At 43.0% G+C, this 25,253-nt stretch overlaps 1 protein-coding gene across 1 annotated transcript in view; it reads right to left on the bottom strand.

Annotated features, from left to right (window-relative positions):
* Window positions 1–3,327: 3,327 nt before the first annotated feature.
* LOC143718549 (uncharacterized) overlaps window positions 3,328–25,253 on the bottom strand; it is a 107,831-nt gene continuing 85,905 nt past the window's right edge. Inside the window, exons 4-5 of the mRNA XM_077209567.1 lie at window positions 3,566–3,702; window positions 3,328–3,452 (exon numbers count right to left, since the gene is read on the bottom strand). Of these exons, the coding sequence (XP_077065682.1) occupies window positions 3,328–3,452; window positions 3,566–3,702 (262 nt within the window). The remainder of the gene's footprint in view (window positions 3,453–3,565; window positions 3,703–25,253) is intronic.

The following is a 25,253-nucleotide window of genomic DNA, read 5'->3' as shown; positions in this document are numbered from 1 at the left end:
TAATTGCGGTACATTAACCATTTTAACATTCAAACAATAAAATTGTTAATTACCATATTAAAGGCTGTAAACATTTTTGATTCAGTGCATAAGTTTTAATTTGACATGAACATGTCACCAGAAAAATGTATTCTCTGCTTATAGTACATCTAATTCAATCTTCACACAACTCCATTTCAAGTCTCCATTAAGTATAAAACTTTCCTAAACTTCACATCATCAGAATTTCAACTCCGTTTCTAGTCTCCATCAAGTCTCAAAAAACAAAACAACCCGTGAACATTTGGAGCACATTTCAAAAACTTTACATCACCAGTATTTTTGTTGAGCTTCAAAAGGAGTTGGTTTTCAAAGTTCTCTGAACCGAACCTGCCTCTTTTAGGGGTAAAAATCTGCCCCGCTGAGCTGAAGAGTCTCCCACAGGCTGCAGAGGCAGGCAACGGTCCTTCACATTTTATGTGGTTTACATGTGGTCTTCTTGGCATCTGAACTTGAGTACCTCTGAATTAGACCATGCACATACACCCTCCTCTTCTCCTATTCGTGCAAAAATGCAGTGAAAAAAAATCTGCATAGACGAACAATCCAAAATATTAGGGACTTCGTCTGAAAGAGTGTGTTACAAGCGAAAAAATGCATTGCAAGACTTTGATATATTCAGAAAAAAACTTTGAAAGGAAAAGGAAAAAGAACTGACAAAGTGGGCATAATTAGAATGAATTGATTTTCATTTAATTGTTAGCACATTAGCCAAGAGGTTTTTTAAAGTTTTATACAAAATGTCTGTGATATAGACACTACCCACACAGCAAACAGGTGCTAATGGAGAGAAATTGGTATTAAATGGTTGTGATCTGTTAACCATCATAGGCTGCGAGCTACAGGGCCAAACAATGGCAAACAAAAAATCTCTGGTCATGCTGAACATGAATCTGTATGTTTCAACATTTTGGTATTCTACCTATTTCAAAACCCCATGAATGGATTGACATTGAAAATCTGAGATGGTAATGCAGATGCAATCTATTGATTTGAAACAGAGTGACCATTGCTGTGTTAACATAGATGGGGCCACTGTATTCAATATTATTTCGGAGATCAGTGTTTACCTAGACTAGCGTTTCTCAACGGGGGCGGTACCGCCCCCTTGGGGGCGTTTGGACAGTGTCGGGGGGCGTTGGGAACGAGGCAGCTGAGAGGGGGGCGCTCAGGCACAAATGGGGGGCGTTATGTCTGACTGTGGCACTATATACTCACTGTTATTATCACAACTTTTTTAAGCCTCTGACAACACATACAATGTTAATTTGAATGCATGGGTGTTTTAGGTACAGCATTGATTTCCACGCTGCTGCTCAAATCCATTCCACCTTCATTCGGAGTCCCACCAGGCCAGACGATCCAATACGCACGTGCAGTCCCAAGCGCGAGTCTCAGGTTCCTATGAGAATATTAATATAAAATATCATATCGTAGAACATGTAGCCTACCGGTATATGAAATAGTAGCCTAGGCGTCATTTAGCCTACAGGGCGGTTTTGAAACACTTTTAAAACATCTCGCGGCACGGATGTACCAATACAAATAAAACATATCCAGTTAACTAGCAGCATTCGTTTCATTGGTTTGTTAAATAAGAGACGATCTAGCGCTGAAATGTGTTGTCTTCACTCGGACGCGCACTTCAGTCCGTTACGGAAAGTGAAAGTCTCCCTAAAAGATGTAAGAAATAAAAAAGCGAAACGGATGTATACTATTTTTGAATCCCTTTCTTTTTGGAATTTTTTGGAATGTTTCCCCTTATAGTTTTTTTTTCTTTCTGTCTATTGTTTCTTTGATGCTATTATGAATGTAATAGATATAATACTATGTGATCCTCCGTATGTGTATGTTATATATTGTTCTTGTTATGCAATAAAAAAAAAAAGAGAAAAAAAAAAGAAAGTGAATCAGGACATCATCACATCTTTGTATACATTTTTATTTATTTACATCAGTAAGCTAACGTTACAAGACATCGTCTTTCAAAACATTACCTGTGCAAAAGAAAAAAAAAAGAATGAATGAGTCATTCGCACTTTTGAAAATGCCCTTCCGAATGCGTCTCTGTCCGACGTAATTCCATAGCGTCCATGTTTTAATGTAAAATAAAATTATGTCTGTGTTAATTAATTAATATTTAAATGTTGCTAGTTTATTTTTTTAGTTTAAAAGTGGACATTTCAATATAGGTAGGCTATATTTTGTTTGTTCATATTTGAGACGCGCTCCAGTTCATCAAAGTGCGCCTGATAGTTTGATTTTATTTACAAAAGCACATTTTCTTGTTATTGTGAGTTTAAATAAAAGTTGCAAATTATGTTTTTTTTTTTTTTGTATGACCAGAAATTATATAGCTAGTATTTTCAGTTGTTTCCACTGTTGATAGGAAAATGCACGTGATCGTGCCTGCATGCAGCAAGCGCCACACTCCGCACACACACTTGGATATGCGTAAACATCTTGTGTTTATTTGTGATAATCTTACTACTAACTACTAACTTGTATTGTGAGAGACATTTGAAGAATTGCTTTGTTGTTCTTCTTTTTTTTTTGGATAAAAGCGTCTTCTACATAGCCCAAATGTAATAATAATAATGGTAATAATGGTAATTATTATTATTTGCGTTTATAACTATAAATTAGTTAACTGAAGACATAATATGTTAACCGACGCCTCGGTTGAAAACATCTCAACTTTTCAGAATGCCGCAAGTGCACAGCAAGTCATAATGACAAAACCCATCTGATCAGCTTCGGCCTTTCCGTAACAACATCGAACGCTCGGCCGGACAGCTGATCATAGCTGTACAGGGCAGGTTTTTTTTTTCTCATCTCCATAAATATATCTACTAGTAAAGCTAATGCAAGGGCTAGAAATCAATCAATCCTTTGTATCAAATGCAATGTATCCTCGTCATCATGTCATGGAGAGCGCAGTTCATGCTTTCTTAGCAACAACAGACGGGAGCGCAAGCGCTTGTGGAAAGGAGAAAACGATGCGGCCCTTATGTACACTTATTAGGTGTACTTTAGTAATTCAGAATAAGACAAAAGCACGGTTTTGAAAATGGAAATACTGACTCAATACATAAATGTTTCACAATTTAAATACTTAAAGTTACGGATTTCATAATAATAATAATGATAATTATAATTTTAAGAAGAAAATAAGGACGTCAATCATACACATTATTATTGATTTTATTATTATTATTATAACAGAATGATAATCAGCATAAATTCAATAAAGACATTTAGCCCTTTTTTGGTGGTGGTGGGGGGCGGTCAGGGTTCTGGATCTTGGAAAGGGGGCGCTGGGCCAAAAAAGGTTGAGAACCACTGACCTAGACAGTTTTCTCCAGGTTGAGGAGTAGTTACTCTGCTGTCGGGCACTCGGCGAGATGGAGGAGCTGAAGGAATGCATACAAGGAGAGGGAAATATCTTTAGCACTAAGAATGTTAACCATATCTCTAATATTAATATTATGATTTGTTATTTCGATGTTAAGAGATTATTCCTTACTCTGCCATTGCAATTGGCTTGGGCTAGAGGCTTCAACTGATAGACCAGGCAAGTTGGAAGGTCGTGGCATCCTCAGAGATACAAAGTCACCATTTTCAGGCTCTTCTTCACTCTCATCAGAGTCCCAGAAACGGTGGCTGTTAAAGCAGCACTATGCAGTTTTTTTAGCTTAACTGAACAGCTTCGGAGTTATTGGAATGGTTATATGACTCTTTTCGGGTTGAATGGTGGCCGTCTTACCCCCCCTGGTGCCTGTGAGTGGAAAAAACCCACTTGCAACTTTGGGCCGGCGGTCCGTGTCAGGAAGTATCGCATGATATCAGCTCTCGCGATGTAATGAATTGCTTTACTGCACTGCACACATTACACGCATACACGCCCCCTTCCAGGATCCGCGCTAGCTATAAGAACAACTATCGTCATGGCTAAGCCGGCATATAAGAAGCAGAAAGCTAGGAAAGCATTGTCGGAGGAACAGAGAAAGAGGAAACGGCCGACTGACCGAGCGAGGAGTCAGACACGAGTAAAAATCGGACGTTCGTTTCAGAATGGCGAAAAAAAACGAAGAAAGCGCGGTCGGAAGAGTCTAGAAAATGGTAACGAGAATCTAACAGCGCAAGGAACCGGACAAGAGTCCCACTCGCTCAGGCTTTCATTGTTAAAGTTGATTCCTGCGATTATCATGAGAACAGTTGTCAATATCTCACATAATTATCAGGACATAAATAAGCCTACATGTTGTAAATAGTGTAAATGAGCGCAATTTGCAAACTATTATGATAAATTGCAATAATCATGTCTAACAACATCATAACGGACATTGTTACGAAATAATGCGAAGTGCATGATACACTTTATTGGTGTCATCTGGCATTTAGGCTCAGGTAAGCCTAACGCGGTAGGCTACTTTATTATTATGAAGTGCAGAGGCCGTGAGTGCAGAGACGCTCTGCGTGAGTGGTGTTTACGACAGTAACGTTAAATACAAGTACTCTACAGCGACACTAGGGATCGCTGTTTGACAAAAACAGAAATCCTGCATAGTGCCGCTTTAAAAGGCACACTATGCAAGAATTTTACCTTAATATAACAGCTTCAAAGTCATTTCGGTGGTAAACAAACTCATAGTAGGGCGAATTATCCTTGTAGTAAAGCTTGGGGGGGACGCCGCTGAAAAACCAGCAATGCAAGTTTGAGAAGAGCGCCCCCGACAAATCTCCCGAGAATTGCGACATACTTTACGGCAATGACGTCACACACATCAACAACAACATGAGAACACAAAATATCTCTTACAAGAGAGACCTGGCCAAGAATAGCATCAGTAGAATTTTTTAAACAATGCAAGGCAAAGACAATTTCATGTGCATTTTCAGAACATAGAAATAATACGTTATTTCAAGTAGAAGCAACCATGAAATTATTTTTAAACAAGAATTTTATGAATTGGCATACTACAAGTTCTGCCGACCTTTACATCGTATCTTGGCCAGTTTGGCTCATGCTTCTCCCCTTTTCACACGTTCAGTGCTCTTAACGCTGGGCCAGTACGGACTGGAGGTTGAACAGCTGGCTGTCTGGTGCAGTTATAACAACCTTGAGCTGAACAGACTCAAAACAGTGGAGCTGATTGTGGACTTCTGGAGGAACAGCCCAGCACTCCCCCCACTCACCAATCACATTGACTCCATTGTGAAAAAGGCCCAGCAGAGACTGTTCTTCCTTCGTCAGCTGAGGAAGTTCAACCTGCCACAGGAGCTGCTGATTCAGTTCTACTCAGCCGTTATTGAGTCTGTCTTATGCACATCCATCACTGTCTGGTTTGGTTCAGCTACCAAATCAGACATCAGGAGACTACAACGGACAGTCCGGACTGTGGAGAGGATCATTGGTGCCCCCCTGCCAAACCTTCAGGACCTGTACTCTTCCAGAGTGAGAAAGAGAGCAGGTTAAATCATCACAGACTCCACTCACCCTGGACACCACCTGTTTGAACTGTTACCGTCAAGACGGAGACTCAGATCACTGGCCACAAAAACATCTCGGCACAGGAACAGTTTCTTCCCACAGGCCATTTCCCTCCTGAACAGTTAACATATCTCCCAAGGCATATGCCTGTAAGTGCAACTCCCACTTTAGTGCAATATCAAAATTCAGGTGGTATTTATATTTATTCACATACTATTCAAAATACTGTTAATATGTTCATAATCTGTAAATGTTTATTCTAACTAAACCCAACTGTGACCTTATATTTTTATAGAATTTTCATATTTCTTATAATTTTATTCTTATAATTTGTATTACTCTGTTTCTTGTTGTATTTGTATATGTGCACTGGAAGCTTCAGTACCAAGGAAAATTCCTTGTGTGTGCAAGCACACTTGGCAATAAAGCTCTTTCTATTCTATTTCTATTCTAAACCATCTCGTCATCATACCAGTCAAATGGCACAACAGCAATGTCCTCGCCTCGCAAGGCTACACATTTCTGTCGCAGCGCCGACACCTCAACCGACTTCAGATCGTCAGATGCATCATTCACAACAAATATGTTCATTCTGTCGAAGTGGGAGGGATAGGTATAGAATGGAGACTGCTGGGAAAATTCAGTATAAATAGTGTGCACACCATTATCTGGATAATGTTTTTGATAAGGCAGACTTTATCCCCCACCAGGGTGTGTGTGTGTGTGTGTGTGTGGTGAGCGCACTGGCTCCACCTATAGCTGGTGTGTGTGTGTGTGTGTGTGTGTGTGTGTGTGTGTGTGTGGTGAGCGCACTGGCTCCACCTATAACTGGTGTGTGTGGTGAGCGCACTGGCTCCACCTACAGTATAGCTGGTGTGTGTGTGTGTGTGTGTGGTGAGCGCACTGGTTGAATGGTTGAAACACGCAGGCGATGGAAGGAGTTTGTTTTTGTCCATTGAGAGCGTTCATGTGCTTGGACAACTTGGCATGAGACTAATGCCTTCATTCCCATTGTACCTGGCTGAAACCTTTTTTGCATATGGTGCAGAAAGCCTCAAAAACGTTGTTGTCCACTGGTTTTAACCAATGACGAAAAGAGTTTTTATCCAGCCACGCTTCATTAAATTTACATTTCCCCATAACCTCAGAATGAAATTGGTAGCTAGCTAACGTAAAACAAACATTAAAAATATAAGGGCGTCAGTCAACCTTTCCTGTGGAATGCTGAGATTTGCTGAGATCAAAATAATCGTGGTTAAACTTTTGAGGAAAAATACAATACGGAGAAGTTACATACAGCACAATTTTTAAGACCCAGACATCAAAATTCAAGACTTTTTAAAGTCTTTTTAAGGTATTATTTCCAAATTAATAAATTCAATGCTTTGAAGGCTTTTTAAGTCCCCGTGGGAACCCTGTAATTAAACCCCTGGTCAGAGCCTGACTCCACCCACTGGCAATATTTGAAAAATGCTGGAAAAGTGGGCAGAGCCCAGCAGAGATAGAGGGGACGAACCGAGGGCGGGGCTGAGCGGGGTGGCGTGCACCTGAGACCCGCAGTAACGGCTGCTGTCAGACTCGCTAAAATGGAGTGACGCAAAAGTAGCTTTGCAACAAAGCGGTCATTTGAAGTCGAGGACTTTTCTCCCCCACCTTCACCTGAAGTGGAGGAGGGTGAATTGTCTGTGGACACTGGGCCAGAGCCATATCAATACGAGCCGCTGGCTCAAACTGTGGTCTTAACTCCCGCATCGCGATCGGCATCCGATTATTCTTATATTCAGTCATTTTGAGGTCATTTTTTCCAGGATTATTATTACTATTACGTTCAGTATATTTTGTTGCTATGTGAAAAAAAATATCCAGCAAATCGCGCCGGCGCGTTTGTCGACACCAGAGGGTTAACTTTAGCCTAATAAGAAGGAACATAAACTGTGATTAAAAGTATATGTTCACTCACATCATGACGCCGCTGCGGTGGTGGAGTCCATGCAGGAAGAGCAGCGTTTGGCAGCGCAAGCTGTGAGGAGAAGCCCATTTCCACCTCCATTGCGTTGGAGAAGCAATCCCGCATATTATGCAGGTTGCACACTCGAGCGATATGCGAGAATTAACTACCTAGGCTACACAAAATAATCTAAATATAAATGCTATGCTAACTAGATGCTAATATACGCTATCTATCCTGATCGTTTTCAATACTCGTAAATCCTGACTCGCTACAGTAGTTTTGACGGATCCAGATGCTTTTATACCAGGGGCTGCCAAGGGCGTGGGGAGCTCTCACCAAGGGCGTGACAGAGTACCGTCATAGAGTACCCTACGTCACAGAGTTCCCTACGTCACAGAGTACCCCTACTTCAGGAGCTTTCCGTTTAACCTGAAGAGGGCAGCACTCGGAAGTTTTTACACCATATATTTGAAAATTAAAACACTTTATACCCAAATGTCAAAAAATTTACTCGAATCAATGAACAGCATTTATGAAGCTCCATTCTTACAGATCATTAAAGGAACACTGCAATAGGGCTTATTCACATTCTATCCTACATTTAGATATGTGTGCGAATGCATTTTTGTCTCAGTGCATGCATTGTTTTAGTTTGACAGGGTCGGCGCTAGCTTAGCAAAATGAATGGAATCCTTTGTTGCCAGCTAGCATGTCCTGAGTAAAAGTGATAAAAAATAAATAAAAAAAAACACGTAATTACTTCTTGTGGCCTGCGTATTCACAACGAGTACAAATAGGGATGTAGATTAACACTAGGCGATTTCCTAGGCAGATATTGACTTGGGACTACTATTGTCAGGGTTACATCATCCAGATCACCATCTCCGCCCACTCGTTCCCTTTCACCCAACCAGACTTTTCCCCGTTCATTATCCCCTGAGTACTAATCACCGTCACCTGTGTCCCATCAACCATATGGACTATAAAACACTCACCTTCACTGCAGTCACTTGTCTGGTCTCGTCATTCCATGGCTCACAGACTTCCCGATCACTTACCTTCTACTTACCGTCGCTTCACTCATCTTGGATCAACCCATCCGTACCAGCCATCGCCACGCCACCTGCAAGAGAGGGAAAGAAAGAGAGAGACTTAAAACCACAGCTAAGCTTCATTGAACTTTCTATGTTACTTCTTCTCACCTGTTATCTCCGACCGCAATCCTTCTGCAAAATAAACACTGATAACTTACCATCTTGTCTGATTCCTCTGTGATCCGTGACAGAAGACCAGACCACAGAAAGGAGTAATTATGCTTAATCAGTCGGATTTAGAAGAGGATTCCTCAGCGGCTAATCCTCCGGTCGCCGCGGCACTCTTTCCACCACCTCCACTTCCGCAACCTCCCGCTGCTTCGTTCACTGCCTCTGCGAGTCCCATGGCCCAGCCAGCGCCCTACTCTGGTGAGGCGGAGAACTGCAGTGGGTTTCTTCTCCAAGTATCCTTGTATATCTCCATGAATGAGCATCAGTTCCGTAGTGATACCGCCCGGGTGGCTTTCATTATCTCACTGTTATCTGGTCAAGCACTTCGATGGGCACAGTCATTGTGGGATTCAGATGCCCCGGTGGTCAAATCCTTCTCAAATTTTAAACAGCACTTTAAAGAGGTTTTTGGGCAAACAATATCAGAACTGTCCATTCACGAGCAACTCTATAACCTCCGTCAAGGAAATTCTTCAGTGAGTTCGTATACGCTTCAGTTCCGCACACTAGCCGCAGCTAGCGGCTGGAATGAAACCGCCCTGATCACCGCCTTTCGTCATGGTTTGAATTCCAACGTCCGCCAGCTGTTGGTGGTGTATGAGGACAGCATGGGGTTAGAGAATCTGATCCAGCAGACAATCCGTACAGCCCAGCGTCTCACCGCTTGTGATAGGTTTGGACCCACTGTAAGTTCTCCGCCTCCGGCGCCTTCAGTCACTCCTCCAGCACCAGTTCCAATGGAAGTAGACTCCACCCACCTTTCTACAGCTGAACGCCAGCGCAGATTTCAACATTCCCTCTGTCTATACTGTGCTTCCGACAAGCATCTCCTCAGTTCTTGCCCTGTACGACCTCCGCGACAGGCGGTAAGTGCCATTCAACTCTCCCCGAAGATTGAGCCTCTCACACGTACCAGAGTACATGTATTAACCTCCTGTGTTTGTCTCCCAGCGCAAGCCCTCATTGACTCCGGGTCTGCGGGGAACTTCATATCCACCCAGTTTCTCCAAAAGTTGAATATTCGGCGACGCCGTCTGTGCCGAGATCTTCCCGTCCAAACCATACAAGGCAAGCCATTAGGTCGTGGTCGAATTCGCCATTATACACCCACTCTAACTCTTCGTATCGGCTGTTTACACTCTGAGGAAATTTCTCTTATGGTGCTGGAGGAGTCCACCGCGGGTATCATCCTGGGACGTCCCTGGTTAGTACAACATCAGCCGGTACTCCACTGGGGAACTGGAGAGGTACTTCGTTGGGGTGAAGATTGCCATAGATCCTGCCTCAGTTCCATCCAGAAGGTTCATTCTTCGTCCCGTTCCAAGTCACCCGCGGGGGAAACTAGAGTTCCTGTCTGTTCTACTTCGGTGGAAAGCCCTGAAGTCCAAGTTCAAGGCGAAATCCCAGTGGAGTACCAGGCGTTCCAGGACGTATTCAGTAAGGAACTGGCAACCAAACTACCTCCACACCGGCCATGGGACTGCGCCATCGACTTGCTACCCGGAGCCACCCTTCGCAAAGGTCGTATATATCCTCTGTCCATCCCGGAACAGAAGGCCATGGAGGAGTATGTGAAGGAAGCTTTACATCAGCAGTTTATTCGACCATCTACCTCCCCTGCCGCTTCGAGCTTCTTCTTTGTGGCCAAAAAGGACGGAGGCTTGCGGCCCTGTATCGATTACCGTCATCTTAACTCTCAGACTGTCAAATTCAGCTATCCCCTTCCTCTGGTACCTGCCGCCCTGGAACAGCTGCGTGGTGCACGCATTTTCTCCAAACTGGACCTTAGAAGTGCGTATAATCTGATCCGAATCCGGCATGGAGATGAGTGGAAAACTGCCTTTGTGACCCCCTCGGGCCACTACGAGTATCAGGTCATGCCTTTCGGACTGTCCAACGCTCCTGCCGTCTTCCAAGGTCATATGAATGAAGTCCTTCGAGAGTTCCTCAACCGTTTTGTAATCGTCTACATTGATGATATACTCATATACTCTTCTTCTATGTCTGAGCACCATCAACATGTCATCCAGGTCCTCGAGAAGCTGAGAGCACACAGGTTATATCTGAAGCTGGAGAAGTGCGAATTTCACACCTCTACCGTTCACTTCCTGGGTTATGTCATCAACCAACAGGGCATCCAAATGGACCAGAGGAAGGTGGAAACTATCCAGAACTGGCCACAACCCTCCTCCGTAAAGGAACTGCAACGATTCCTGGGGTTCGCGAACTTCTATAGACGATTCATCCGGAACTACAGTCATATCAGTGCTCCCTCACTTCTTCCCTCAAGGGACGGCCCAAGTCTCTGTCCCTATCTCCCTCCGCAGTACAGGCCTTCCAGCGTTTAAAGGAAACTTTCATCACTGCTCCCATCCTCATTCATCCAAACCCGGACCTTCCGTTTGTGGTAGAGGTAGATGCCTCATCTACTGGAGTAGGAGCAGTTCTCTCTCAGCGGCAGGGTGAGCCACCCAAACTCCTTCCATGCGCCTTCTTCTCCAAGAAATTAGCCCCGGCGGAGCGGAACTATGACGGTTATGTCGGTAACCGAGAGCTGCTGGCCATCAAACTGGCCCTTGAGGAGTGGAGGCACTGGCTGGAGGGAGCTAACCATCAATTCACAGTAATCACCGATCATCGCAACTTGGAGTACTTAAGGGAGGCTAAAAGACTGAACCCTAGACAAGCCCGCTGGGCTCTATTCTTCACACGCTTCAACTTTGTGGTGTCATATCGTCCCGGGAGTAAGAATTGCAAGGCTGATGCACTTTCACGACTCCATCACACCTCTGTTGAAGATCTTCATCCCGAACCTATCCTCCCTCCAGCCGTAATCCTCAGTCCAATCGTCTGGGAGGTTGACCAACAGATCGCCCAGGAACTGACACGTCAACCCGCTCCGCCGGGAGGTCCAGAAGGGCGTATTTTCGTACGGACTCCGCTCACTCCCTTCCGGGCTCTGGACATCCGGGTAGCAAGCGTACCCTCTCGCTCCTCAGTCAACGGTACTGGTGGCCGTCCATCTCCAGAGATGTCTCCAGGTTCATCCGCGGTTGTTCAGTCTGTGCCATCACCAACACCCCGAGGAGAGTCCCAGAAGGCAAGCTCGTGCCGTTACCTCTTCCCAGGCGACCATGGTCACACATTGGTGTCGATTTCATGACTGATCTACCCAATTCAGAAGGCTTTACCTGCGTATTCGTTGTTGTGGACAGATTCTCTAAAGGTTGTAAGCTGATTCCCTTACCTGGTCTTCCCACTGCGTTACAAGCAGCTGAAGCTCTATTCCACAACGTCTTTAGGAACTTCGGCCTCCCAGAGGATATCGTCTCGGATCGGGGACCTCAGTTCATCTCAAGAGTATGGCAAGCCTTCTTCAAACTCCTCGGGGTCACCATCAGCCTTTCCTCAGGCTACCATCCGCAGACTAACGGCCAGACTGAGCGGAAGATTCAGGAGATTGGACGTTACCTGCGGACGTACTGCCATCAGTACCAGGACAGCTGGAACCGTTACCTCCCATGGGCTGAGTATGCCCAAAACTCTCTGCGGCAGAACACCACCGGGCTCACCCCCTTCCAGTGTATCCTTGGTTACCAGCCTCCACTCTTTCCTTGGTCGGGTGAGCCCTCGGAGGTTCCAGCTGTCGACTTCTGGTTCCATCAGAGCGAGGGGGTATGGGACTCAGCTCATGTGCATCTACAGCAGGCAGTACGGAGACACAAGGAACAAGCGGACCGTCACCGACTCGACACCCCTCAGTATCAGCCAGGTCAAAAGGTGTGGTTGTCGACTCGAGACATCCGTCTCCGTCTACCTTGCCGTAAGCTGAGTCCTCGATTCATCGGACCATTCACCATCCAGAGGCAGTTGAACGAAGTGACCTACAGGCTCAATCTTCCCCCTCATTTCAGGATTGCTCCTTCATTCCATGTTTCCTTACTTAAACCCTTCACTGACCCTGTCACCCCTGTTCCCTCAGATAACCTTCCCACTGATGTACCTCCTCCCGTTCCCGTTGAAGAGGAGCCCATTTATCGAGTCCGATCTATCATGGATTCTCGGCGGCGAGGTCCTCGGCTGGAGTACCTGGTGGACTGGGAGGACTACGGACCAGAGGAACGTTCCTGGGTCCTGCGAGATGACATCTTGGATCCAACGCTACTCACCCAGTTCCACAGTGATCATCCGGATCGTCCGGCTCCCAGGGGTCGTGGTCGACCTCGCCGCCGGCAGCGCCCGTCTCACGCGTCAAGAGCCGCCTCGGGAGGGGGGGGTACTGTCAGGGTTACATCATCCAGATCACCATCTCCGCCCACTCGTTCCCTTTCACCCAACCAGACTTTTCCCCGTTCATTATCCCCTGAGTACTAATCACCGTCACCTGTGTCCCATCAACCATATGGACTATAAAACACTCACCTTCACTGCAGTCACTTGTCTGGTCTCGTCATTCCATGGCTCACAGACTTCCCGATCACTTACCTTCTACTTACCGTCGCTTCACTCATCTTGGATCAACCCATCCGTACCAGCCATCGCCACGCCACCTGCAAGAGAGGGAAAGAAAGAGAGAGACTTAAAACCACAGCTAAGCTTCATTGAACTTTCTATGTTACTTCTTCTCACCTGTTATCTCCGACCGCAATCCTTCTGCAAAATAAACACTGATAACTTACCATCTTGTCTGATTCCTCTGTGATCCGTGACAACTATATTAGGGGGAAGCACAGGCGAAGCACTGCTACTTGGGCGCAGAGATATCACGCAACACATGAAATCCCACGACTTCCATAAACATACTGGCGTGTCTCATATGACCTTGTTATTTTTACACACAGTGACTATAAAAATCACAACATATAAATAGGAAAATGTTGGCGATATTTTGTTACTTATTGGCTGGAGCTGTTTACTTCCAGTCTTTGTGCTAAGCTAGGCTAGCGGTGGATGCGTCAGACAGAGTTACAGCACGCACGGAGATGAAAAAGGTATGTATGGACTTATCTAACTCTGGGGGATACGGTGAATAAGCTGAAGTCCCAAAAAGTCGGCGTGTTCCTTTAAGAGAATTTTTTCACGTATTTCCTTTATCACCCTTACATGAACAAGGTACTACATGGTGCCGAAAGTTGGCGACTGCAGAATACCTTCAGTCATGTAGGTTCTAAAGGAGTCATGGGTACTGTGAATTGGAAGTCTTAGAACAATAAGGCACGTTTTGGCCTCTGGATAAATTCTGTTGTCTTGACCAAATGATCGAAGTAGGGCTGGGCGATATGGTCAAAAAATCATATCTCTGTATTTTTTGGTTAAATGGCGATATACGATATATATCTCGGTACTTTCTAGGTTTTTCTACTTGGATAAAGAAAATCTGTATTTATTTTTAAAAAATTATTTCACATCCTGCTCAATGATATCCAAACAATGTTGATATTGAAGGATATGGAAACAAATATAGTAAATGTAATTTAGGCTATGCAATATATAATGTGCAAAAAGGTGTTTAAAATCACATTACATTGTAACATTACAAACTAAAAACAAATATAATTCTTTTGTTTTTAAAACGACTAAAGGCTAAACTAAAAATGAAAATAAAAACAAAAGCACAAACTAATTATATTAGCCTGCATTTGATTACCTCATTATAATGGTCACTTTCATAAAAATATACTTGTAGGTTTAAAATTCCACATATGGCACATTTATTGTCTCCAACAACAAATATTTTAGCAATAGCCTATGTATATTTTAGTCAGAATTATTGCGCTACTATTCTATTGTGCTTGTCTGTTTGGCGCGCATGCGCGCGGCGGCGCTCATTACCGGAAGCTTGAATTTTAGCGGAGATTCACTTGAAGAAGCTCGTCCTCTCCTGACAGTGAAATGGACATATTTGTTTGATTTTCTAACATATACAGATGGAGAATATACCTGTGATATGTAAGTTAAGCACTGAGGAAAGCACCACGTCTCAATCGCATTAAACAGCGCAAGTAAGTTATTTATCTGTCAGTCAGCAACAGTCTGTCTGAGGATCTGACAGGGCAAGCTGCTTGTTAACTATATCTTACCAGTTATTTTAAAGCGCTTAATATAAACTTGTGTCATGTTTAGGACAAATTGTAGGCTACCATGTACTTTCACTGCAGGAGCTCACACTGCGTCCTCCGCTTTTTTTCAGACATAAACGGTATTGCCTCATTCCATATCGTGGGGATAAAAAATATCGATATATTGTACAAACTCGATATACCGCCCAGCCCTAGATCGAAGTCACGAAATTAATAAACAAATGCTGTCTAAACTAGTTACTAAACTAGTAAAACCTGAAAAGTTTCTTGAGTGGAGTGTTTGCTTATGCCATGAGGCTTATGCATGTGCTTAACGGTCTCAGAGATTATGGACTTAAGTTGTTGTCTAACAAGTGAAATTTATTTCAGACATCTGTCTGCTGCCACACTAGAGAAGGCCTAAGGACAGATCCTGAGAAAATTTGAGCATTTACAACCTGGCCGAGACCACAGAATTTAAAGGAACTTAGATAATTCCTGGGATTCTCATGATATTATAGACGCTTCAAAACATATTACTCAAAAGTTGTCAAGCCCCTGACTAACCTCATAGCTGGATATCCTCAGCAGAAAGGGAGAATGGTAACAGGTAAATACAAAACCTATTTAAACCCAAAAGAGCCTTTTGCAGAACGCAGGAACCATGTGTGTCAGACAGCATTCAAAGAGAATCCTCAACAAGTTAGTGTCTGCTCCTGTTCTTGGCATTTCTGATCCTAAGCTGTCATATAAATTACATACGGATGCAAGCACGACAGGGTTGGGTGCAGCCCTGTACCAAGAACAGAACAAGCGACCTCTGGTCATTGCTTATGCGAGTCGAGGGCTGACTCAAAGGTAATCTAAATACTCTGCCCACAAGCTCTAATTTGTGGCTATTAAATGGGCCATCGTCAGGGAATTCCATGATTATCTATATGGTAGATAACTGATAACAATCCATTAACTTACCGGCTCATGACTGGCAAGATTGATGCAGCAAGCAACCGTTTGTCTTTTTTTTTTTTTACTCAATTAAAATTCCAACTTCAAAATCTACAGATACCAATTAAGTTATTTAATTCTTACTAGTAAGAATGCAATTGCAGAGCTCTCTAATTAAATTATTATTAAGGTTATGTGTCCAAAGCGCTTAGCGCTCAGCGTGAAATAGACGCTCAGCACCTCGTCAAGCTGCTGCCGTTTTAAAATTGTGGCGCTCCCATTAAAAACTCTTTTTTTTAAAAACCCGGTTTGGTGGACAAATTGTCACAGTATGGAGACACAGGAGAGGAAGAATTGATAGTGAACAGTGATTTATTGAAATACAAAGGTGCAGGGATGAGGTGAGCAGGGTAGTGGAGTCCAAACAGGGTAGCTTCTCAATATCCCTCCTCGTCTCCTCGCTCCTCTGTCCTCCATCCTATGACCTGGAAACCAATCAAACACAGCCATCTTGAAGGACATCTCAATTCTCTAATTGCACCGCGAGGGATCGAGGAGTGAGGAGGCTTTCAGAGGAGTCATGAGCGAGGATACACAGGTGTATCCTATGCGGACGTGTTTTATCGACTAAACGTGACGCACGTATACATTCTCCTCCCCCTTCACATCGGTCACAATAATTTGAATTTACACTTTACCCTTTCAGTTTATATAAACCACACATCTCACATATTTCAACAGGGTATCTTGCTTTATTATTATTCATTATGAATTTCTTAAATAAACAAACTTCAACAACATAAGGGCAGATCCTTTGAGCGCTGCTGATGACACTGTGAAGTGACGCTCGAGTGATCAAGTGTTCCAATGTATAAAAAAAGCTTTCATTCGATTCCTCTGTCCTCATTTTCTTTCCTTGCGTCCTTCCCTCACAACCTACTGGGGGTGGAGCTGAGGCGCTAGGAAAGGAAGCAAGGAAAGGAAACAAGGATGCACAAATAAGAAATGAGAAGCACCCAGGGAGATAATCCACATACAACAAACAAGGTTGGACAATGACCTGGAGACAGGGGAATAGTCCACATACCACAAACGAGTTTGGGCAATGAATTGTGGTGAGGAGTGTGGCTTTGAAGTGGGAGTGATGAGGGTGATGATGACGTGCAGGTGTGTGTGATTGGAAATGACGTCAGCTGTGATCCAAGGAGAGTGGGGGGGTTATATTCTTATTATAGGATTTAAAGTATCACAATTCACTGTAGTAATGTTTCCAATGAGAGAAACAACCTCCTGATATTTGGATCGAGAATCTTGCTAAGCTCCTATTACACCCCTTGGCAGAAGACTACTCTGTCTTCCCATTAGAAATGGTTGCTAGCAAGTAACATTCGCCATCCAGTTACACTACTTGACCACACGAGGGAGCACGCTACGATTTCTAAATAAAGAAAGGTTATATTTTATTCTCTTTTACAGATCCAGCCAAAAGTTCCGATACACTGCATGTTTCTAATAATCTGACCCTTGGATCTAAAGATGTATACCTCAGTGCTTGAAATTTAGACTTATTACAAATATACACTGCAAAAAGTGCTTTTCTTACTTAGTATTTTTGTCTTGTTTCCAGTCCAAATATCAAAAATATTCTTAAATCAAGATGAATTTACTAAAGTTGTAAAATGGCATAAGATATTTTCGTATTGTTTTCTGGGGAAATAAATGAAAATTAAGTGAGTTTTTGCTTAAAACAAGCTAAATTATCTGTCCATGGGGTAAGAAAAATAATCTTGTTTCTGTTTGAATTTCTTACCCCATGGACAGATAATTTAGCTTGTTGTAAGTAAAAACTCACTTAATTTTGATTAATTCCCCCGGAAAACAAGGCATAATATCTTATCTAATTTTACTTATCTAGTAAATGCATCTTGATTTTAGATTTTCTAGATATTTGGACTGGAAACCAGACAAAAATGCTAAGTGAGAAATTTAAGAAATAATTAAATAGTTAATTTGGACAAGAGTGAAGAAAAAGCACTCATAACAAACCCATTATTTAAAGGCCATGTTGCAGGTTAACCATCACTGTTTAATAATGGGTACATAAATCACTCAAGATATGTGTATCATTTTTAAAATGTCTCAAAAATGGTCTTAAAGACCATTTTTTAACGTTTCTGGTATAATTCTTTTTTTTTACGCAACTCTGTGATGACGTCACGTTGGGGAGAAGCGGAGGAAAGGGTGCCTCAGCCTAGTATTAGAACTATGGCGACTGACTGGGATTAGGAAGAGTTGGCAAGAAGAACTAACATGGATTATGGCCCGCAGCCGTATAATTTTGAACCTGCAAGACGTGAGAGGGCAAATGAAGAATTGCCAAGAACTGATGGCTGTCAAAGCCAATTGAATGCATGGTCCGAGGAGAATGAGTGGAGAGTTGGTGAAGTGTCCTGGTGAGTTGCTAACATTTAGCAACGCAGAAATGAACACTGGAGCTAGTCTACAAGCTATGGCAAGCCGTTTTAACTTACGAGCAGCAGTGCACAATAACGACACATATATTTTTTTTACGGTCATTGAATAGCACCGAGTGAAAAATCAACGTTTTCTTTATATCTAGTGGCAGTATATGATCATGACGTTAGTTCAGATAAGTACCGGTAACCTTTGTCATAGTGTCGTAGTACTGGTAAAGTTTGTCTTTGTCATCTAGAAATAGAAAGCATCATGCTAGCTATTAGGGGTGGAATTATACTTCTATTCGTATTGTGTGTGTGTGTGTGTGTGTGTGTGAGTGTGAGAGAGAGAGAGAGAGAGAGAGAGAGAGAGAGACGCGGGCGCGATCGAACAGTGGAAACATAAAAACATCGTCATTTTGTTCATACAGGATATCGTTCAAACTGCAAAGTGTTTACTTATATTTGTGTACACTCGCAATAAAACACAACATTGTGCTTCTGTCACACTCAAAACTCTTGTCAAACTGTAACCTACAACTGTCACCCAACCAAAATCTCTCTCTCTCTCTCTCTCTCTCTCTCTCTCTCTCACACACACACACACACATACCCACACACACATACACACACACACACACACGTGTCTGTCACTGTGTTTGTCAGGTGCTTGTGTGGGCGGTGTCGTCCCATGGAAACTGCATTGGAAAGCTTGTGCTTTAGGGAAGTGAGTGCGTTTTGGTCGCTGGTCGAGGAGCTCACCCCCGACCAGATGTGACGTGCCTCACTCAGCATCCAGGATTTGAGGCATGCTGCCTAAATCCGTTTGTGCTGAAGATAGCATACTCACACCTCAGGCAGGATCATGGTCCCCTTCAAGCCAGCACGCACGAGTATGTTAATTGTTTGTTTACTTTTTACATGAAGTCTTATGAACCAACTTAAACAGTTATAGGTGTTAAAATAAACAAATAGAGCAAATAGAGATGTGTAGTTTAGACAATAAACATGTTTCCAACATACTCATCCGTAGGCAATTCCGGTACACTGCATACAGGCAGGCTATACGCTGGGCATATGGAGTTCTTGGCAGGCATATAAGGAAGCCTCTACCCTCCTGTCTGGTTTCAGCTGTCAGGCAACAATTTCATAGTGGTGACGAGACCTATCATGGCTTTCAATGGCCTCGTTTGGATGAAAATTAATAAAAACCATATTGGCATGTACAACATTAATAAAATTACATATTTTTCAGTTCAAGATTTAAGTCATGCTTGTTCTGTTGTGATCGCTTAACCACCCTTAAAATGTAACAATACACAGAATACGTGAATTCCAATAAAAACAGTTTATTAGTTTATCCCAAGTAATAGGAGTACATTACAGAAGAGAGAGACCGGTTAGAAGTCCTGATAAAATAAACTAATCTGAAAAGACTCAAGGGTTAGGCATAAAAACATGTGGTATGGTCTTACCTGCGGGTCAGCTGATGGTTTGCTCTCTCTCTCTCACACACACACAAATACATACATACATACATACATACATACATGCAGTGATATCAAAAGCACATAGACCAGACACATAGTGACCCAAGACAAAAGCGCACACCAGGTACAATGATTGGTAAATTATGTTGTTAATCTAAATTAGATAAAAGAAATTTCATGCAAACACAATGGAAAAGAAAACCACAGCACACAGACAGAGCCCAAAACATGCAGCATGCAGAACCCCTTGTAAAACCACATGGAGCACACTGAGGCACAACAGCGGCAAGGTCCCACCACCAGCTACAATTAATGGTTCTTACAAAGACAAAAAGGAATGATCTTGTGCAAACAACTAAGTAAAAAAACCAAAGCAATAAATAGCACACAAAGACAAAAAACATGCGGCATGCAGAAAACCACCACCAAATGAACAGACAGGAAGGAATAAAACTACTACAACTAACAACAAAAATAAATACTTACAACTAAATGATTGGACCTGTCTGGGTAGAAAATTAAATAAAAATGTTAATTAGATTTGTTGTAGCGTGACTGCTGGGCTAGATAGAGGCTGATTGCCTTCTCCTTAGGAATTTGTTCAAATGATTTGGCGATGGGGGCGGGTGCACAGGCTGACAGATTGTCGCTAACCTCTTGAAGAGCCTTTGGTGATTGTGTGTAGCTCTCCTGAAGGGTCTGGATTTATGATGTTGGATAACCAGCAGACATAATAATAATGATAAAATACTGTATAAAGATTGCTGTCACTGATCAGATGTCTCATTTGCCATGTCAAAATATGATACAACTGCATGACACAGCTTACCGTATGAGGCCTTCTCTTTGATGGGACGCACTACATAGGCACCTTTTCTAAACCGTGGGTATCGCACGCAAAACTTCTCTGTTCCATCGCTTCTTCGTGCTGTCTCTCTGTTTGCATTGAAGTTATAATGTAGTGCCGCTAAGACAAGCCTACAGAATAACAAATTTGAAAACACCTTTGAAACAAAAATCTTGTGTATGTATGATAAAATACTGCATTATGTATTCCATTGCACAGCACTGACCTGCTATACATGACCAGGTATGAAAATCCAGTGTGCTTGGGCGCGAAGTGTAGGATGAGGGAGTGGAAGGCTTCAAGGGAGAAAGTCTGGTGCTGTGGAGACAGCTGTCTCACATCCTTCAGTAAGGACGTCTTTGTGACAATGCTTTCCAGTTTTATTGCTACCATTGAGCCTGCAAAAACCAAGATATGTAGGCAGACAGACAGATAGAGAGATAGACAGACAGATTTTTGTTTTCAATGGAAACAGACATGAGATTATCCTGCATAGGAATTATAGAGCATGCACAATACTACATACTGTGTACTGTACCTGGTTCCAGCCACTCTTTATCACGTTGATCCCCCTCCAGAGGGGGATGAGCGCAACTGGAAAAGGCAGGGGTGTCATGGTCGTGAATGTCCTGGATATGATTGACCAAGCTTCTCCATCACAGCTGGGTTGCCATCTGGGGTTGAGGCTGCAGTCCAGTAAAGATAGTTTACAACAGCTGGCCTCCACAACTGCAGCTGGTCACACTGCCTGTCTTTTGAGGCTGTGTCCAAGGCCTTCCCCAGACCTGGTTTAGACAAATGGTATTAATTGAAATGCAATAACAAAAACTGCTTCAAGGTTCCAACAATGGATACATACTTTTCCCAACGTGCCACACATCAAAATAATGCTGCGTTCCCTCAGGGCACAGCTCTTCTCTCACCCATTTGGCAACCTAAAGAGTACAAAGCAAACTTTGTGGATGCTTGCACTGTCTGGCCATCAGTGCATCAGCAAAAGTACAAACATTCAACCTCAGTGCAATTCATAAATCCACATTCTACATCTATATTGTATTTACCTGGCGATGTCTGTCTGTGATAAGGGTTGACAAATGCAGGTCCTGCCTCCTCAGCAAGCTGATGCTGCGCTTGAGCCCTTCAAGCTCACACCAAGAGCTGTTGGGGTCCTCGGAGCTCTGCAACATGACATAACAGTGTAAGTGTAGAATGTTTGTGGTGGTGAAGGAGGCGTGAAGGAACCAGAGGGTTGCTGGTCCAAGCATTATAATACACTGTACAGGATTCAAAGTTAGGAAAGACATGATAAAGCCCTATGCATGGTTGTACTAGTGGAAAAGTGCTATATAAGTTGCAGTCCACAAACTTAAATTTCTTTGTTGTATAACATCAGGCTTACCTGAACAAGCTGCACATCAACCACCCTGTTCACTCTCTCTTCTATCAAAGATTATGAGCCGTACTTTGCAGAGTGCCCAGGAGAATCTGACCTGGGGATAATTACAAATTTGAATTATGTTTCAAGTTTTTATTAACCAGTGTCTGTAAAGGCAATCCACCATGCCACCTGCAATATAGAATCCAGGTTGTATGTAAAATTAAGTAATGCCATTGAATAAACAATTCTGCTTTACCTGCAGTCACCAGCAACAACTAGGCCTCCATCCATTGCCCTGAGGTCACTCAGATTCTTGGCCTGATCGTTCTGCCAGCCCTGAATGATGACAGGGATCGTGTAATGGCGCTGATGGCGAAAGTAGGTGCTCACGCTGATGCACTGAAGGCCAAACAGGGTCATCATTCGCAATGTCTGGGAGGCCAAACATCCAGTAAAATGAATGGCCCCACTTAAAAGGAGGTTGCAGGCTGGCATATTCCTGTGTAGGATCGGCTGGTTTTGCCAGAAACGCTGGTAACCACATGATGCACAGACCTAGATATGTTTAAAAAAAAAATAATTTAACAGTACATCAGGATTCAATATAGAGTAAGAACTGTACACTACTGGTCAAACGTTTCTTGTTTTCAATGGAAACACACCTGAGATTACCCTGCATAGGAAATATAGCAAGCAGAACATGGTGATATTGTCAGAGTAAGAAATAATGATATTAATCTAAATTTGTGAAAACAAACCCTACCTGCTCTATTTTAATGAATGTTCCTCCCTGCTGCACGATTCTACTATGGCACTTCTCACAACAGGCCGGGCAGATGGCAAACAGGGCCATGAGTTCCGCTTTGCAAACAATGAATTTATCATTGCCAATAAACGGAAAAAAAAGAAGGAGGAGGGGAGGGGAGGGGAGGGGAGAGGGGGGGGTATTTCATTCAAACTACCAGATACACAAAAATGAAAATTCAAAGTTGGTCTATGTTGATTTTAAATTATCTCACTTTTGGTGGGGGTGACAAGTTTCAGATGGCTCCTCCTCACACAATTCCTCCTCATCCTCGTCAGACATCTGGTCTTCTGGCACCCATGATGAATCACTGATGATGACAGAGGGATCCTCTTCTTCATCAGTTTGTTCCGGACTAGTGAGGGGGGTGGAAGTTTGCATCCTGAAAGTTGTTTGAGTCCCTAAACTGACTATCTTGGGCTTTAGGTTCACCTGCACAGCTGTGACAGAGGCAGTAAACATACCCACACATATTACATATATTAGGGGTGGTGATGGCGCAGTGGATAAGACACATGCCTTTGGTGTGAGAGACCCGGGTTCGAATCCACTGTGAGACACCAATGTGTCCCTGAGCAAGACACTTAACCCCTAGTTGCTCCAGAGGCGTGCGACCTCTGAAATATAGCAATTGTAAGTCGTTTTGGATAAAAAGCGTCAGCTAAATGAATAAATGTAAATGTATTACAATCATGGCAAATCTAAGAGGTTATGTTTTGGTGTAGGCTATGTTTTAATTTCATCAACGTGTATGGAAATGTCCTGCATGCATAGAATTTGGCAACGTATGTTTTAGACAGCATATCAACCACTCAAACATTGAATCATCCCAGAAATACCTTAGATTTACCGTGAGACATTCCAGGGGGCTTCAAATGACATTGTGTCCCTGTGTCACAAGTGGAGGAGGAGGGCAAGGGGTCATGGCGTCAAGGCATCTGTCAACATCTTGCGCAAAGAAATCCATAATGGTCAGCAACACGATCACGGTTAAATACATATGAAAGAAAACTATAATAGTCAATTTCCATCCATTTTAAATCAAGCAGCTAAATCAAACACACACTGTTGTGAAAGTCGCTTGATTATCACCAGTGATCCAAACACTAACTTAGGCCAAGGCGCTAAGTTAGCTAAACATAACCAGCTTCTGGACATTGCACTTTTATTTTGGTTCATATTCATGAATCACGAAATGTGCTTTTCTGATTGCAGACTGATCATGACTTTAGTGTAAGGGAAACAGTATATAGTATACACAGGGCTAGCTAACGTAAACATTAGTATGAGGCTTACCGTCGCCAGCTCTCGCTTGCGGCAGGCGGCACCGATGTTAGTGCTTCTCGGTCTTGGAGCAGGGCAGGCAGAGAGGTGCGTGTGCACAGACGGAACGGCGGTCGGAATAAGCTGTACCTGGCTCAGCCTCTTCAGCCCAAGAGAAACCATCCTGATATCTATCCCCTGGGTCGTAATCCTCCTCCCTGAAATGCGCGCTGCAGATCTTTGAGTTTGTGGTGACGGAGGTCATTGAAAAATTTGCCCTCCTAACACGGACAAATTGTACCCACTGTCTGAGGGTTGCCTTTTTCTATATAGGGAAGCCATGGACCCTGTGTCCTGTTTGGGTGGAGTTTTTACACCCAGCACAAACACAGTAGTTCACCATTGTCAATCTACAATCTACTATATATTTCTATCTAGCTGCTAACGTTAGCTATATCTGCTAACGTTATGCTGTCTGCCTATCTCTCTCTATACTTGACTATCTATATATCTAGTCTGTCTATATATCTAGTCTATCTATCTCTCTATATCTATGTATTTATCTATAATCTGCGCTATCTGAATATTCTCGTCTACTATTCGTCGCTCTCAACAAGGCGGGCAGGGGGCTTAGGTAAATTCTCTCCCCAAGGTGACGTAATGCAATGCATTGTGGGGGAAAGGAGAATCGTTGCAAACCGCTGTAAGATAGTACCTACTTTTTTCGTATTATATTCCGTTTTGTGATACCCAACAACATAAAATACAATGGATAACAGTTTAAATGTTTATTACCAACAAGCAAAATGCCCAAATTCGTTGAAAAATTAAACCTGCAACATGGCCTTTTAAAGAATCTGGATTTGTGATTTTAATGCACTGCATACTAGCCACTTCAATTCTAGTATTCTAAAAATACTTCGACTGGGGACGACTGTTTTTTGTTTCCCCTTAGAGTCTACATTAAAATTTCTTTAACATTTTCATGTTAAAATGAAAAAATAAAAATTGTATTCAAAATATGGAATAATAGGGGATTATCACGCTTCCGGGTTTCATGGGCGGTATTTGTCAACTTTGTGCATGTCAACTTCCGGCGCAGTTCAACAATGGCGGAAACGAAAGCTAGATGTCACAGCTCTGTTCCACTTTGTAAATCGAACAAACAACGCCAACCCTACTTAAGTTTTCATGGATTCCCGACTGAATTGAGTCTAAGGAAGAAGTGGATTAAAGCGGTTCACCGGGATGAAGGGCCAAA

The sequence above is a fragment of the Siphateles boraxobius genome, unplaced genomic scaffold (genome assembly GCF_051911475.1).
Source record: "Siphateles boraxobius isolate OS27281-9 unplaced genomic scaffold, OSU_SipBor_1 61, whole genome shotgun sequence".
NCBI classification, from domain to species: Eukaryota; Metazoa; Chordata; class Actinopteri; order Cypriniformes; family Leuciscidae; genus Siphateles; species Siphateles boraxobius.
The sequence above is the reverse complement of the archived record's forward strand: the minus strand, read 5'-3'. Positions and strand labels throughout refer to the sequence as shown.